This window comes from Ostrea edulis, chromosome 1 (genome assembly GCF_947568905.1).
Source record: "Ostrea edulis chromosome 1, xbOstEdul1.1, whole genome shotgun sequence".
Classification (NCBI taxonomy): Eukaryota; Metazoa; Mollusca; class Bivalvia; order Ostreida; family Ostreidae; genus Ostrea; species Ostrea edulis.
In genome coordinates this window covers 34,089,383-34,108,734 of record NC_079164.1, presented here as the reverse complement: position 1 = coordinate 34,108,734, position 19,352 = coordinate 34,089,383, and the positions used below count along the sequence as shown (strand labels likewise).

The window sequence follows — 19,352 nt, the reverse complement described above, 5'->3', positions numbered from 1 at the left end:
ATAACCACCAACAGATGGAAGACAAAGCTATCCCGGTTAGAAGAAGGAGCAGCTGAGACTGGCCTTATCATCAGTACAAGAAAGACCAAAGTACTCAAGGCAAATACAAACAACCAGGCCAGTCTCAAAGTAAAATCAACTCCTCTGGAAGAAGTCGACTCCTTCACATATCTTGGCAGTATCATGGACGGTCAGGGAGGCTCTGAACAAGACATCAAAAGCCGAATAGGAAAAGCAAGAACAGCCTTCAGAATGATGATAACTATCTGGAGAGCATGCAATATTACTTTGAACACCAAAATCAGGTTATTCAACTCCAATGTCAACACGATCCTATTGTACGGCTGCGAGGCTTGGAAAACCACCAAACACCTTATTAACAAGCTACAAGTCTTTATCAACAAATACCTTAGACAAATACTGAATATTATATGGCCTGAAAAGATGACCAACGTGGATCTATGGGAGAAGACCAAACAGTAGCCCATAGAGTCGGAGCTTAAAAAACAGAAATGGAGCTGGATAGGCCACACTTTACGAAAGCCAGCTAACTCTATCACCAGACAAGCGTTACAGTGGAACCCTCAGGGAAAAAGGAAAGTAGGAAGGCCAAGAAACACCTGGAGACGAAATGTCCATGCAGAAATGGAGTCTGAGGGATATAGGTGGCAAGACCTGGCCAGACTGGCACAAAACAGAACCAGATGGAGGAGTGTTGTTGGTGGCCTATGTACCACACCGGTACCACAGGCATAAGCAAGTAAGCATGCTCTCTATGGAACGCCAAGTTAACATAAACTCAAATATTTGAAGATATCTACAATTCATTTGATGCGCGCAACAGTTTAATTAAAGATCTCTTCAAATAATTAATGATATCTTCAATTCTGAATTATTGCGCGCATTAATTGAATCGATGATAGCATTAATTCTTCTGCTGAATTGATACGCGTTTTAATAGAATTAATGATCTCTTCAAATGAATTAATGATATCAACAATTCAATTGAAGAGAGCAATAATTGATATAATGCGCGCATTAAATCAATTGAGAGCAATAATTGAATTGATGCGCACATTAATTCATTTGATGAGAGCAATAATGGATTTAATGCTCGCATTAATTCAATTATTGCTCTCTTCAATTGAATTAATGATATCTTTAATTCATTTGAAGAGAGCAATAATTCTTTTAGAGAGAGCAACTATATAATTAAAGATATCTTCAATTCAACATATCCACATTTGAATTAATGATCTCTTTAATTGAGTTATTGCTCTCTTTAAAAGAATTGATGCGCACATTAATTCCTTATACAAAAGCATTGTAAATAATTAAAGATATCTTCAATTGAATTAAAGAGATCATCAAATTATTTATACCGAGCTCTAAATTAATTATTGCGAGCAATATTTCTACGAAATTGATGCTCTCATCAATCGAATTGAAGAGAGCAATAATTGAATTAATGCGCGCATCAAATCTATTATTGCTCTCATTAATTCAATTGATGCTCTCATCAATTGAATTGAAGAGAGCAATACTTGAATTGAAGCGCGCATTACTTCATTTGACGAGAGCAATAATTGATTTAATACGCGCATTAATTCAATTAAAGAGAGCAATAACTGAATTGATGATCTCTTCAAATAATTGAAGATATCTTCAATTATTTGAGTTTATGTTAATTTGGAGCTCCATAGCTCTCGCGTATCAAATCAGTTGAAAGACATAAACACCATACGTATAGGTAAAGAAATGATTTGAAACTATGAGTTTTCGGGTTGCATGGCTTTAATGAATATTTGAAGGTTTGTTTGGACACAAATATAGTAGGAAAATATGTTGAGAATTTTTAGTATAGATTTATGAGACGACGATGCAAGAATGCAGCGATATAAGGCCTCAACCGTGCGCATTTTTTTCTGCGTCGTAAATCGAAGGCTTTGATAAGGGGTGGATCTGTGGCTCTCTGATCTGTCCCAATATTTTTTCAAAGAGCTACAGTTCTGCAGCTACGATTTTGTAAGATGGCGTCTCATTGCAGTACAAAGGAAAAGTACTATACGCCATGATGGCCTTAAACACGTACATGTAGCATGCCTGGCGAAGACATATTCTTTCAAGGACACATGGATCATCATAAGCGTAATATTTACGTGTATATTCAACATATATTCGTTTACTACCATACCTTCCAAGTCCATTAACCTTTACCAAAGAATGAGCTAAATGTAAGCGTTTCAACCAATCGGTGAGCAGCTTACAAGTAAAGGTCAAACATGGACTTAAAATGAATTCTGTCATGACAAAATTACTTCAAAATGTCTACAAAAATGAATTTTGTCATGACAATAATGATCTTTGTCCACTGATAGATAATTTTGTAGAACAATTTTTTTGTCATTACGGAATTGAAGTTATCATAAAAACATCACAGAATTGATTTTTGTTAGAATATTTCTCAGTTTTGTTTGCAAAATAGTTTACAAAATCCAAATTAAACTACATGTAGTTTGAATACAAAATTAACTTTTGATACAAAATTGAAGTTTGTCTACAAAAATATTTTGTCATGACAATAGTGACATTTGTCCACCGAAAGATAATTTTGTGTAACAAAATTTATTTTTGTGATTTGTTATAAAATTTGTTAATCTGAACAGAGGCATGTACATACATGTCTCTGATCTGAACTCGTTTTAGTTGAACAAAACTTACTTTTGTCCACACAAAACTGGATCACAAGAGCGTCATTTGGCGCCCCGTAGTAGGGACTGTTGGTATTATATTTACGGTGTCGAGGCAAGGTCACTGGGATATCTTGTGATGCACGTCTATGCGTTTTTACCTTCCCTGCCAGGAGTTTATGTCGGGCTCGCTGTATTTCTTTGCATGGTTCTATAATGTTACAGAAGGTTTGATTGGGAATATTAGAGAAGTACGGATGGCGGATTTGTTAATTGTTACGTACGGTAGAGCTGTCCTATAACGAGCATGTGTCGGGTTACCACTGACGTGTAGCTGACAGGAAGAGACCAAAATTCAAACGATGACCAGATCAATACGCCAGAGAAGCATTTTAACAGAGACAAGAAGCCTCAAAAAGAGGCAAAAGTGACATGATAATTTCTAAATTCCACTCTTGAACCGGCTTATCAGATGGTGAATGCTGTTCACCAGAACAACATCGTGCAATGGACTTCTCAAAATGGCTGCAACATCAAGCATGCAGTTTAACAACCTTGTCTGTGGAATATTATTGCAAGTAACGGAAAAACGGTAGTGGTGGATCTAGGTAACGAAGAAAGGGAAAGTGGCGGGTCTAAGTAAAGGTAACTGAAAAGGTAGAAGTTTCGGATATAAGTCACGAAGAAAGGGGCAGTGGCGGATCTTTGTAACGGAGAAAGAGACAAATGCGGATCATGTTGGTATTTTGATTAAAAGTCAAAAGACAAGATCCCTGGTGGGAATGCTCGAAGTCCCCCTTGCTTGTATCAACAAATTCCCTCCCTTGCTTTTATAACAAGTTCCCTCCCTTGCTTTTATGAACAAGTTCCCTCCCTTGTTTTTATGAACAAGTTCCCTCCCTTGTTTTTATGAACAAGTTTCCTCCCTTGTTTTTATGAACAAATTCCCTCCCTTGTTTTTATGAACAAATTCCCTCTCTTGCTTTTATTAACAAGTTACTTTCCTCAATTTTATTGGCAAGTTCCCTCCCTTGCTTTTATTAACAAATTTTCTCCCTTGCGTGTATTAACAAGTTCCCTCTCTTGCTTGTATTAACAAGTTACTTCTTTTGTTTTTATTAACATGCTCCCTCTTTTGTTTTCATCAACAAGTTGCTTCTCTTGTTTTAGTAACAAGTTCCCTCCCTTGCTTTTAATAACAGTTCCCTCCCTTGTTTTTATAAACAAGTTCCCTCCCATGTTTTTATGAACAAGTTCCTCCCTTGTTTTTATTAACAAATTCTTTCCCTTGTTTTTATTAATAAATTCCCTCTCTTGCTTTTATTAACAAGTTACTTTTATTGGCAAGTTCCCCCTTGCTTTTATTAACAATTTCCTCCCTTGGTTGAATTAACAAGTTAACTCCCTTGCTTGTATTAACAAGTTACTTTCCTCGATTTTATTGGCAAGTCCCCCCCCCCCCCCCTGTTTTTATTAAGAAGTTCCCTCTCTTTCTTTTATTAACAAGTTTCCTCCTTTGTTTTATTAACAAGTTATTTCTCTATTTTATTAACAAGTTATCTCCCCTGTTTTTATTAACAACTTCCCTCCCTTATTTTTATTAACAAATTCCCTCCCTTGCTTGTATTAACAGGCTACTTACCTCCATTTTATTGGCAAGATTCCTTCCTTGTTTTTAGTAACAAGTCCCGTCCCTTGTTTTTATTGATAAGTTCCGTCCCTTGTTTTTATTAACAAGTTACTTTTTAATTTCTATTAACAAGTTACCTTCCTTGCTGGTATTAACAGGTTACTTCCATTGTTTTTAACAACTTCCCCTCCTTGTTTTTATTAACAAGTTACTTCCCTTGTTTTTATTAACACGTGTCCTCTCTTGCTGTTATTAACAAGTTCCCTCCCTTGGTATAATACATCGTCACAGACTGAGTACCTTTAATAGAAACATGGATGAAAATATAAATATCAACAATACTTGCATATTCGTATCGACTGCTAATCAGTAGGTCGCCGCGAGTTCGAGTCCAGCAGGGAGATTACTTTCTACTAAAACTGCATTTTAAAAAACTAAATAAGGTAAATTTGAAAGTTTCCATTTTCAAAATATTATTGTATACAATCTGATTAAAATCAGATCCTCGATCCGCTCCTCTCTTCTTCTTTTTTCTTGTCGCTACACGAGGATCGTATAGCGACAAGGGAAAAAAAAAAAAAAAAGAACAAAAAAGAAAGAAAAAAAAAAAAAGAAAAGAAAAAGAGGAGCGGATCGAGGATCTGATTTTAATCAGATTGTTATTGTATATATCTTCTACTTTCCATTCACAAATCAGATCTTTAAGGTTTAAACAACCTTTGGTAAAACCTTAATTATATGAACTCACAATGACTTGAATGGGAAAGTCTGGTAATAAATCTATGTTGCATATTATAGTGCTATGTTCATAATATTTGTAAAGCAGCATTTTTTTTTTTTTTTTTTTTTTTTTTGAAACTGTTGAAATTAGAATTTTGTTATTTTATTAATTTCTTAATGTATTTTTATCATGCTTTTGTTTTTGTATGTCTGACATCTTTAAAAATCTGGCAACATATATATTTTTCGGTTATTGATTAAATTAACCTATATCAAGTGGAAATCAATACAACTTTTCTACTTTGAACCATTTATAATTTTGATAAGTCTCATGAGGGTGGGGCTATCAAAGGCTCAGGTGGGCCCTGTTGATTAGTTTAAATGCGAATCTGGGGATTATCCCATACGTTTCTCTTTCCTCCCAGCGCTCTGAAATAATAATACTCCCAATCTGACTAAATTACAGACCTATATCATTTAAAAAAAAAATATATAATATAGGTTTGTACTTTAGTAAGATTAAAATACTTTCTCCTGGAGTCAATCTCTACCCAGAGTTATCTTTCCCGCTACTCTCAACTAATACCTCCGTCAACGTCTAAAATTCATATCAAAACGTACTAAAACTAACTTAGCGTATCAATCTGTAATGATCATATCTAAGCAAATCAAACGCTTGTCTGAATTTTATAAACACAGAAGCTGGTAAATATGAGACACCTGAGCAAATTAAAAGGTTTTATATAAATATTCATTCCTCCAATAATACTAGAATAATCATGGAATTCGTTGTTTTTGTGAACTTACTGTAAAATTTTAAGCTTAACACTAGAATTTGTAAAATCATACTTTATAATGCAATAGGTAGAAATAAGTTTTGCCAAAAATCTTGACATTTAGACGTTGACAGAGGTGTTGTAGCGCAGCATAATACGCCCTCTGGTGAGAGATTGTCCTGGAGTTAGAGCGAGCGAATTATCTTGGTGCGGGTTATCTTAAGCCACTTCCGGTATCTTATATAAACGTGCAAACCAACGCGACTACGGACTGCAGCAGTGTCCTTGAAAATATTTGGAATAGAAATCGGTGACTGGCGTTACACAACCAAGTATTTTAGAGGTATTGCATGAAATATCGAAAGCAGAAGTAGGCTAGACTGATATCTAACTTCATGTGTCATTGACACTTTGTGGATATTGCGTCACGCCCCTTTGTGTAATGATTCTGACTTAGGGGGGAATATATATGACCCACCTCTCCCTCCATCTCTCCTCTTCCCATCCTCCAACTCCCGTCGTTCCCCATCCATTTTACCCAATTTTCCCCAACTGACATGTCAAGCACGGAGACGGTGACACTTTTTTCTGTGTTCGACAAATGCCCTTAATGTGGGGTCACTGTAAAATTTTCAATTACCCCCTACCCACCACTATAGTAGGTCACCATTCTGTCCACCTGTCTGTACGTTGTTTGTATGTGCAAGGTACTGTAATAGACAATGCAAGGTAGTGAAGGTACCGTCAATTTTGACTTCTGCGAGTTGCAGAGCTACATGCATTAAAGGGATATGGGGATATTCAAACCTAAACGGTAAGCCATGCAAAATTGATAGTGATAGAGAGTTAGTTTAAGTGCACATTAATTGCTAGAATCAGCCAAAACAGAATGTAAATTCCAGATATGAATCATAAAATTAAAGGACTGCTCCAAGATTCAGTGAAGGCATCAGTCCAAATATCAAGAGGAGTTGAATTTCACCCGAGATTAAATCACCGCCATTTTAATAAAAAGATTTTTGAGGATTTTATTATCCAATTGTGTTATTTTCAGTACTCATACAAATTTTCCTTATTTTTTTTAAAAATCAGATATATCTTAAATTCGTTGGTGGATTCTATGTCAGACATGTATATTTGGAGGAATGGAGGGTTTAAAGCCACCATCCATGGGCTAGGTAGAAAATAAATGTTTTTGCTTATTTGTATGCACTTTCTGTTGTAAAATACTACATCTTAGTCCTTAGTCCACAGTTTCAGTTGGACCCTTAAAAGATGCATACTTCCATGTGGAAAAATTCTGGATCCACTCACATATATGTGGCTGTGCTCACTGTAATGGTAGCTCCATCAACATATTATCGTAAATACTAAGTTGCAGTTGAGTATTGAGATATGTAGTTAAGAGCTGGAATAATGACATATTCCTCCAATATTTCTTTGCAGTATGGGAAATTTGTCGAAAATTGTTGATGCCCTCCCAGATCACTATGGGTGTGTCGTCTTCACTGGTCTGGCTAGCACATTTGTTAACATGTGGATGGGTGTAAATGTTGCCAAGGCCCGCAAGCAGTATGAAGTGCCAGTAAGTACACACAACAAATCTGTATTGTTTTGTAGCAATACACAACACAGTACATTTCTTTTTGCATTTTTCCATTTCATCAAAAAATGAATTAGATGCATGCAAATTAAATCCAGTAGAATTATACTGTACTTCATGTGTCTTTGATTAGATTACATGTATGACGGTGTTTTAAAGTATTGAAGTATTTGATATTCTGCTATGACTTTTGATATAACGATCTAATATATATATATGCATATATGTGAAAGTTAAAAATAAAATATTTATTACAAACTTAACTAAAGAATGAATGAATACTTGTCTTTTTGTGACTCTTCAGTATCCAATTATGTACAGTCCTGACAGCAAAATGTTTAACTGCATTCAGCGAGCCCATCAGAACACGTAAGAATATGTATGAGAACTTTTATACTGTAGTTTTATAATTTTACCAATTCCTGTTGTTTTCTTTGCCTAGAGGTTAGAGTGTTTGCCCTGCATGTGGAAGGCCGGGTTTCGAATCCCAGCCGCGACAGACCTAAGTCGTTAAAACAGGTAGTGACAGTTCCACCGCCAAACGCTCGGCATCAGGTGTGAATGGTTAAAAACGGATGTCCCGTGTCACAGTAGGTGTGGCACGCTAAAGAACCCTCACTACTCAATGGCTGTAAGTGCCGAGCAAAGGCCTAAATTTGAAGCCCTTCACTGGTCTTGGTGAGGTCTCCATATGAGTGAAAAATTCTCGAGAGAGAAACGTTAAGAAAGATACAATCAATCTTTGTCATAGTAGAGCACGGAATCAGAAAGAACGTACAGTTGTATCTCCACAGAATTCCATATCAACATACCTTCATCTAATTACAATTCACAAAATTGGTGAAACCACAGTATTAACTTGTTTTAATATTCTGCCTCTTGTATATGTTATCTTTAGTGAAAATAATCAGATTTGGTATCAATGCAATTTAAAAAAGGGGAACACTCTTGAGTGTAAGATGTCATCTTGTTCAATGGGATTATAAATACCCCTCCATAAAGACTTTTTTGCACTTTGTTATCACAATTTTTTGTCAAATTATCAATTTACATCCCTTTTGGAGTAACAGTTCTAAATATGTAATCTGTAAGTTCTTGGAGAAAAAGAGACAGCTAAACGTACCAGCCTTTTTTTAATGTTGGTATTTTTAAAGGCGGCTTGATGATTTATTTCTGTGTTTCAGACTGGAGAATTACCCTCAGTTCCTGATGCTGCTGTTTATCGGAGGACTGCAGTACCCAGTGAGTGGGATTCTAATTTGTGATTTGATTATCAAAAAACATTTTAAGTTGTCATATTGCTGCCAATTAACAAGTTATGAAATTGGCAGATTGATATATTGTAGAGATAATGGTGTTCAAGCAATTTAAACATGGTAGATTTGTAAAAACACAGAAATTTACAAGTTAAGTGAAATATTGATAAAAGGAATTAAAACTCCAAACATTAATGTCGGAATTTAAGAATTATAGAAACCCTAACCTACTGCATCATCATTAGTACCGGTAAGAACACTGTATATTTAAAATGAAAACTGCAGTGCTGCTGCGTACATCAGTAGTTTAATATGTTGTCTTGTACATTAAGTTTATAATTAGTGAAAGTCGTTAAAATTAGAAAAATGAATGATTGAAAAATAAGATCTCATAGAAATGTTGATTTCTCGTTGTGTTGAGCACTTGTTTAGTGTAGTTGATTGTTACAATTTATACAATTCAAGTAATCGCAAAGTTTATGTGTAGAAAACATTTTAAATTTTGAGGTTTTATTTTTGTCAAGCTTTATATGATTTTATTGCATTTATAAATATTATTTATTCATGATGATTCTCATCCACAAAATCAGTGAAATTAAATTCCCAACAAAAAGATCTGCCTTTACTGTCGATATAAGTTTGTCGTAGAGGGATACTGATACAGTGTTAGATATAATAGTACCACAGACAGATACTGATACAATGTTAGATAAAATAGTACCATAGACAGATACTGATACAATGTTAGATATAATAGTACCACAGACAGATACTGATACAATGTTAGATAAAATAGTACCATAGACAGATACTGATACAATGTTAGATAAAATAGTACCATAGACAGATACTGATACAATGTTAGATAAAATAGTACCATAGACAGATACTGATACAATGTTAGATATAATAGTACCATAGACAGATACTGATACAGTGTTAGATATAATAGTACCATAGACAGATACTGATACAATGTTAGATAAAATAGTACCATAGACAGATACTGATACAATGTTAGATATAATAGTACCACAGACAGATACTGATACAATGTTAGATAAAATAGTACCATAGACAGATACTGATACAATGTTAGATAAAATAGTACCATAGACAGATACTGATACAATGTTAGATAAAATAGTACCATAGACACATAGACAGATACTGATACAGTGTTAGATAAAATAGTACCACAGAAAGATACTGATACAATGTTAGATAAAATAGTACCACAGACAGATACTGATACAATGTTAGATAAAATAGTACCATAGACAGATACTGATACAGTGTTAGATAAAATAGTACCATAGACAGATACTGATACAATGTTAGATATAATAGTACCATAGACAGATACTGATACAGTGTTAGATAAAATAGTACCATAGACAGATACTGATACAATGTTAGATAAAATAGTACCATAGACAGATACTGATACAATGTTAGATAAAATAGTACCACAGACAGATACTGATACAATGTTAGATAAAATAGTACCATAGACAGATACTGATACAGTGTTAGATAAAATAGTACCATAGACAGATACTGATACAATGTTAGATATAATAGTACCATAGACAGATACTGATACAGTGTTAGATAAAATAGTACCATAGACAGATACTGATACAATGTTAGATAAAATAGTACCATAGACAGATACTGATACAATGTTAGATAAAATAGTACCATAGACAGATACTGATACAATGTTAGATAAAATAGTACCACAGACAGATACTGATACAATGTTAGATATGATAGTACCATAGACAGATACTGATACAATGTTAGATAAAATAGTACCATAGACAGATACTGATACAATGTTAGATAAAATAGTACCATAGACAGATACTGATACAATGTTAGATAAAATAGTACCACAGACAGATACTGATACAATGTTAGATAAAATAGTACCATAGACAGATACTGATACAATGTTAGATAAAATAGTACCATAGACACATAGACAGATACTGATACAATGTTAGATAAAATAGTACCATAGACACATAGACAGATACTGATACAATGTTAGATAAAATAGTACCATAGACAGATACTGATACAATGTTAGATAAAATAGTACCACAGACAGATACTGATACAGTGTTAGATAAAATAGTACCATAGACAGATACTGATACAGTGTTAGATAAAATAGTACCATAGACAGATACAATGTTAGATAAAATAGTACCATAGACAGATACTGATACAGTGTTAGATATAATAGTACCACAGACAGATACTGATACAATGTTAGATATAATAGTACCATAGACACACAGACAGATACAATGTTAGATAAAATAGTACCACAGACAGATACTGATACAATGTTAGATAAAATAGTACCATAGACAGATACTGATACAGTGTTAGATAAAATAGTACCATAGACAGATACTGATACAATGTTAGATATAATAGTACCATAGACAGATACAATGTTAGATAAAATAGTACCATAGACAGATACTGATACAGTGTTAGATATAATAGTACCACAGACAGATACTGATACAATGTTAGATATAATAGTACCATAGACAGATACTGATACAGTGTTAGATAAAATAGTACCATAGACAGATACTGATACAATGTTAGATAAAATAGTACCATAGACAGATACTGATACAATGTTAGATAAAATAGTACCATAGACAGATACTGATACAATGTTAGATATAATAGTACCACAGACAGATACTGATACAATGTTAGATATAATAGTACCATAGACAGATACTGATACAGTGTTAGATAAAATAGTACCATAGACAGATACTGATACAATGTTAGATATAATAGTACCACAGACAGATACAGATACAATGTTAGATAAAATAGTACCATAGACAGATACTGATACAATGTTAGATAAAATAGTACCATAGACAGATACTGATACAATGTTAGATAAAATAGTACCATAGACAGATACTGATACAATGTTAGATAAAATAGTACCATAGACAGATACTGATACAATGTTAGATAAAATAGTACCATAGACAGATACTGATACAATGTTAGATAAAATAGTACCACAGACAGATACTGATACAATGTTAGATAAAATAGTACCATAGACAGATACTGATACAATGTTAGATAAAATAGTACCATAGACACATAGACAGATACTGATACAATGTTAGATAAAATAGTACCATAGACAGATACTGATACAATGTTAGATAAAATAGTACCATAGACACATAGACAGATACTGATACAATGTTAGATAAAATAGTACCATAGACAGATACTGATACAATGTTAGATAAAATAGTACCACAGACAGATACTGATACAGTGTTAGATAAAATAGTACCATAGACAGATACTGATACAGTGTTAGATAAAATAGTACCATAGACAGATACAATGTTAGATAAAATAGTACCATAGACAGATACTGATACAGTGTTAGATATAATAGTACCACAGACAGATACTGATACAATGTTAGATATAATAGTACCATAGACACACAGACAGATACAATGTTAGATAAAATAGTACCACAGACAGATACTGATACAATGTTAGATAAAATAGTACCATAGACAGATACTGATACAGTGTTAGATAAAATAGTACCATAGACAGATACTGATACAGTGTTAGATATAATAGTACCACAGACAGATACTGATACAATGTTAGATATAATAGTACCATAGACAGATACTGATACAGTGTTAGATAAAATAGTACCATAGACAGATACTGATACAATGTTAGATAAAATAGTACCATAGACAGATACTGATACAATGTTAGATAAAATAGTACCATAGACAGATACTGATACAATGTTAGATATAATAGTACCACAGACAGATACTGATACAATGTTAGATATAATAGTACCATAGACAGATACTGATACAGTGTTAGATAAAATAGTACCATAGACAGATACTGATACAATGTTAGATATAATAGTACCACAGACAGATACTGATACAATGTTAGATAAAATAGTACCATAGACAGATACTGATACAATGTTAGATAAAATAGTACCATAGACAGATACTGATACAATGTTAGATAAAATAGTACCATAGACAGATACTGATACAATGTTAGATAAAATAGTACCACAGACAGATACTGATACAATGTTAGATATAATAGTACCATAGACAGATACTGATACAATGTTAGATAAAATAGTACCATAGACAGATACTGATACAATGTTAGATATAATAGTACCACAGACAGATACTGATACAATGTTAGATATAATAGTACCATAGACAGATACTGATACAATGTTAGATATAATAGTACCATAGACAGATACTGATACAATGTTAGATATAATAGTACCACAGACAGATACTGATACAATGTTAGATATAATAGTACCACAGACAGATACTGATACAATGTTAGATATAATAGTACCACAGACAGATACTGATACAATGTTAGATATAATAGTACCACAGACAGATACTGATACAATGTTAGATATAATAGTACCACAGACAGATACTGATACAATGTTAGATATAATAGTACCATAGACAGATACTGATACAATGTTAGATATAATAGTACCATAGACAGATACTGATACAATGTTAGATATAATAGTACCATAGACAGATACTGATACAGTGTTAGATAAAATAGTACCATAGACAGATACTGATACAATGTTAGATAAAATAGTACCATAGACAGATACTGATACAATGTTTTCGTGATATTACAGGGAACCTCAGCATGTGCAGGGACACTTTATTACATCAGTAGGATCTTCTTTGCCAAGGGCTACTATACAGGAGGTATGTACCAGTCTGTCTGTAAACCAGTCTGTCTGTCTGTGTATACAGGAGGTATGTACAAGTCTGTCTGTGTAAACCAGTCTGTGTATACAGGAGGTATGTACCAGTCTGTCTGTGTAAACCAGTCTGTCTGTAAACCAGTCTGTGTATACAGGAGGTATGTACCAGTCTGTCTGTGTAAACCAGTCTGTCTGTGTATACAGGAGGTATGTACCAGTCTGTCTTTGTAAACCAGTCTGTCTGTCCGTCTGTGTATACAGGAGGTATGTACCAGTCTGTCTGTGTAAACCAGTCTGTGTATACAGGAGGTATGTACCAGTCTGTCTTTGTAAACCAGTCTGTCTGTCTGTCTGTGTATACAGGAGGTATGTACCAGTCTGTGTAAACCAGTCTGTCTGTCTGTGTATACAGGAAGTATGTACCAGTCTGTCTGTCTGTGTAAACCAGTCTGTCTGTCTGTGTATACAGGAGGTATTTACCAGCAGTGATTTTTTTGTTTGTTTTTCAAACTACCACCCCTCCTTTTGAATTGGGAAAAGTTGGCGACATTTTCCTTAAATTGGGAAAAATCATTCATAGTAAATCAAAATGGCAAAGATGCATAAAATAATCAAATAACAATTTTTTTGTTTGAGGTTTATTTCAGATATGATTTAAACATAAAATAAATCATTATTTATCATTTAAGGTTGCTCCATCCTCATGTGACTTATCAATATTAATGGTTAAAAGTGGAAAAACTTTATTAATTTCCACTCAATATAGTTTAATTTAATTAATAACCAAAGAAAATGTATTTGTTCCATCTTTTTAAAGGTGTCAGACATACAAAAACAGAAGTATACATCAGAAAATCACACATTTTCATTAAACAAAATAATAAAAATAGATAAAAAGTTGTTGAAATGACAAAATTTAAATATCAACAGTTTCAAAAAACTGCTAATTCATAAATATGTATAGATTAATTGTGGATATTAGGGAAACCAATGTATAATAGACATCCAGTAGAGGAAATTCCAGCATAGGAGTTATTGCCCTTGTCAACATTTTTTAAATCATAAATAATTGATTATCTATGGAAAATATAAACTTTTTCAGTATCAATAGTTTACCAGAATTTTTATTATATCCAGTGAATAAAATTCCTCAGAAAGATATATTTCTATCAGGCACAAAGTTTGAATTATTAAAATTTTTGCAAAAACCTATGACATCACATGAGGATCAATCAACCTTAATATGTATTGGAAGTCACATCTTGTATAGATATTATTCACTTTTTCTAAGAAATACTTATTGTCTAATTTCATAAAGAAAATAATAAATTATTAATTCACCAGCATTTGTACCCATAATCTTGTAAATATTACATGTATATTAATTATCAAGTTTCTAGAATGTCTCTCCTGTTTGTATTTTTTGGATTTTAGTAAAACTCTATACTGTTGGCTACTTCCTGTTATTAGCCTGACCCTACATATGTAATGGCGGTCAAACAATTTGTAAATTGTAAACAATATGGCTTAATGTGTATCTGGAAATTATATACTTCGCTGCATATCTGCTTATATGAATGTCTCTATTGTTTTACATATTCTTTACAAAACCTTTTACATGTGCGGGTGGTTTGGAGAATAAAACTGAAGAAAAAAACGTATTTACACGGTAACCTTTTTTTTAAATGGCTTTATTTCCCTAGATTTGAAATTGGGAAAAACATACATATAATTGGGAAAAAATAGCTAATTTTAGTGAAGGGAAACAGCCGAATATCGGTGGCATTTTGGCCCCAAAAAAATCACTGACCTGTCTGTCTGTGTAAACCAGCCTGTCTGTGTATACAGGAAGTATGTACCAGTCCGTCTGTGTAAACCAGTCTGTCTGTCTGTGTATACAGGAGGTATGTACCAGTCTGTCTGTGTAAACCAGTCTGTCTGTCTGTGTATACAGGAGGTATGTACCAGTCTGTCTGTGTAAACCAGTCTATCTGTCTGTCTGTGTATACAGGAGGTATGTACCAGTCTGTGTAAACCAGTCTGTCTGTCTGTATATACAGAGGTATGTACCTGTCTGTCTGTTTATACAGGAGGTATGTATCAGTCTGTCTGTGTAAACCAGTCTGTCTGTCTGTCTTTATAGACAAGAAGTAGATACCAGTCTGTCTGTCTGTGTATACAGGAGGTATGTACCAGTCTGTCTGTGTAAACCAGTCTATCTGTCTGTCTGTGTATACAGGAGGTATGTATCAGTCTGTCTGTGTAAACCAGTCTGTCTGTCTGTCTTTATAGACAAGAAGTAGATACCAGTCTGTCTGTCAGGTTATCTTAGCATTAAAGGCAGTCTTTACTGGAGAAATATAATGTGTCCAGTAGGGTAACGTGGCCTGCAACTACTCTGGAAAAGTCAGAAATATAAATCATGGATCAGATACAGACTCAGACAAAATTACACACACACACAAACACAAACACAATTCTGCTTAGCTTTTTTAAAAAGTAATCTGAAAAGCCACTGCATTTTACAAAATGTATTATTTTATTAAAGAACCTGAGAAGCGTCGGTGGGGATCATTCGGATACATTGGCCTGCTGACAATGCTGGGCTGCACGGTGGGTGTCGCCCTCAGACAGCTCAAGGTCTTCCCAAAGTAACCGTCCAAGTGATAGACATCTGACATTTTATGTTGTGCTGTGCATAATTGAATCATTTAGCATGTGTTGTTTGACATTGAGAATATTTGGTGCCATTTTTCTTTCAGTAATGTACCAGTATTTACATTTGTTGATTACTTTTGAGATATGCTGTAAAAATTTGCATATTATCTATAGGTTGATATAATTTACTGAATGAAAGAGCGAACAGTGTTACCAGTGTTCACTAGTTGATAATATTTCTTATAACCAACAGTAAGTATTGGAAAAATAAACTTAGAGTACTTAGAATTGAGAATAATCTGTAAGATTTCATGGTGACTGGAGACATGCATGACTGTGTTTTTATAATTTTTTCTTTGTATTCATTGTGTAGCCGGGCACTTATGATGGCCTTTGCACACTAGTCAGCACCATAGATTATGTATTCTAAGAATTTTGGAATTTGCTTTATGTATTGTATTAATGCCAATTGTTAGGATACTGTAATCTAATGCACACACTATCCTGAATAAATTGACATTTAAATGGATTTCTTTTTTTTTTCTGTCTTTGTTACGTTTTTGGTTGAGACACATGTTTAGTGCATGTTAAGAGGTATGAACATGCGATGCATAGCAGTGAAAAATGTCCAGTTCACAACATCACTGCTTTGTGCACTGTGTATTACCTGTTCTCTCAATGTCGGATCAACTTTACCATTGCATTAATACTGATCATAGTTCACATGATGCTTCCTTTTGACCTGAATTTGAAGGCTGTCCTCACTCAAGGTTATATTTCAAAGGTCAAGGTCTTGTCTTTATTTATGACATTTGAGTTCAACCTTGGGCGTAGGTACAGTGTACAATGCCTCAAGGTCATACCGACATTGTTGTGATTGTTCTGAATTTTTAACTGCGATAACTTTAAACTAAATGTACATTGTACAATGATGACGACCTAAAATCAAGTTCACGCATGCGTGACCTAGGTCATTCTGGATTTGTTGGTTATATTTACAATTAAAAGACGCATGCCATATGGTTATGATGATATCCTATTCCAGAAAGGGGGCCTCCGTGGTTGAGTGGTTGGAGCAATGCGCTCAATAGCACATGGCCTCTCGCCTCTGGTCGGCGCGTAAGTGTGAAAGTTTTCCGGTTTACTTGCAGAATGTCGGTGGTCTTTTCCCAGGTATATTGTATCTCAGTTCTCTCTTCCACCAATAAAAACTGGGCGCCTCCAGACAACTGAAAATTTTTTTGAGTGTGGCGGAAAACAGCAAAACAATCAATATTCAAGAAAGTCTGAAATCAGAGGATGAATGACCTCCATTTCTTAATTTTTTCCAGGCCTGGAGGTTTAAGCACCTTTGAGCGTACATAAGTGTATGAAAAGGGTGCTATATAAATATGGTATTATTATAAAACTTCTGAGCACGTTTTCATACTCAGACTCCTACTCTGTGCTCTAAATTGTAGTTATAATACTTTTATAAAATTATTCTCATACTCAAATGGAGTACATGCTCAAAATGTTTCGAGCATGCTGGTAGTTTGCTCGGAGTTGTACTGAAAACAAACATGTTTGAGTATGAGTACAGGAAAAGTTTTATAACCTCCAGGCCAGATTACTTTCTACTAAAACTGCATTTTTTGTACTATATAAAGGGAAATTTGAAAGTGTTCAGTTTCAAAATGTAGTTGCACATACTAATATCCTCCACTTTTTATCCATATATAAAAATTCTCTGGTGAAATATTCCTCCTTCATTACAGGAAGTCCTCCATTTCTTTACATTAGAAGCCTAATATCGGTAAATTAATGACCATGACTTCCATTTCTTGATAACAGAAAGTCCATTATCAGTGGATAAAATGACCTCCATTTCTTTACATTAGAAGCCTAATATCGGTGGATTAATGATCATGACTTCCATTTCTTGATAACAGGAAGTCCATTATCAGTGGATAAAATGACCTCCATTTCTTTACATTAGAAGCCTAATATCAGTGGATTAATGATCATGACTTCCATTTCTTGATAACAGGAAGTCCATTATCAGTGGATAAAATGACCTCCATTTCTTTACATTAGAAACCTAATATCAGTGGATTAATGATCATGACTTCCATTTCTTGATAACAGGAAGTCCATTATCAGTGGATAAAATGACCTCCATTTCTTTACATTAGAAGCCTAATATCAGTGGATTAATGATCATGACTTCCATTTCTTGATAACAGTAAGTCCATTATCAGTGGATAAAATGACCTCCATTTCTTTACATTAGAAGCCTAATATCAGTGGATTAATGATCATGACTTCCATTTCTTGATAACAGGAAGTCCATTATCAGTGGATAAAATGACCTCCATTTCTTTACATTAGAAGCCTAACATCAGTGGATTAATGATCATGACTTCCATTTCTTGATAACAGGAAGTCCATTATCAGTGGATGAATGACCTCCCCTTGTTAATGACAGGAAGTCCCAATTTCAATGGATTACTGAACTGAAGTTATAGGGAGTGGGGGTGTCAATCAGTTCTACTGATAGGGGATATGTGTCAATCAGTTCTACTGATAGGGGATATGTGTCAATCAGTTCTACTGATAGGGGATATGTGTCAATCAGTTCTACTGATAGGGGATCTGTATCAATCATTTATACTGATAGGGGATCTGTGTCAATCAGTTCTACTGATAGGGGATCTGTATCAATCAGTTCTACTGATAGGGGATCTGTATCAATCAGTTCTACTGATAGGGGATCTGTGTCAATCAGTTCTACTGATAGGGGATATGTGTCAATCAGTTCTACTGATAGGGGATCTGTGTCAATCAGTTCTACTGATAGGGGATCTGTGTCAATCAGTTCTACTGATAGGGGATCTATGGCAATCAGTTCTACTGATAGGGGATCTGTGTCAATCAGTTCTACTGATAGGGGATCTGTGTCAATCAGTTATACTGATAGGGGATCTGTGTCAATCAGTTCTACTGATAGGGGATCTGTGTCAATCAGTTCTACTGATAGGGGATATGTGTCAATCAGTTCTACTGATAGGGGATCTGTGGCAATCAGTTCTACTGATAGGGGATCTGTGTCAATCAGTTCTACTGATAGGGGATCTGTGTCCACATAGTCATACAAACTCAGATTTGTACCTGATTGGTAATGAGAGATGAGGATAACATGC

At 34.2% G+C, this 19,352-nt stretch overlaps 1 protein-coding gene across 1 annotated transcript; it reads left to right on the top strand.

Annotated features, from left to right (window-relative positions):
• Positions 1–5,979: 5,979 nt before the first annotated feature.
• Positions 5,980–16,699, top strand: LOC125659223 (microsomal glutathione S-transferase 3). The gene is made up of 6 exons (XM_048890832.2): positions 5,980–6,159; positions 7,263–7,401; positions 7,724–7,788; positions 8,604–8,661; positions 13,441–13,513; positions 16,061–16,699. Exons 2-6 carry the CDS (start codon positions 7,264–7,266, stop codon positions 16,165–16,167), a joined length of 441 nt encoding a protein of 146 aa, XP_048746789.1. The 5' UTR covers positions 5,980–6,159; position 7,263; the 3' UTR covers positions 16,168–16,699.
• Positions 16,700–19,352: the final 2,653 nt, after the last annotated feature.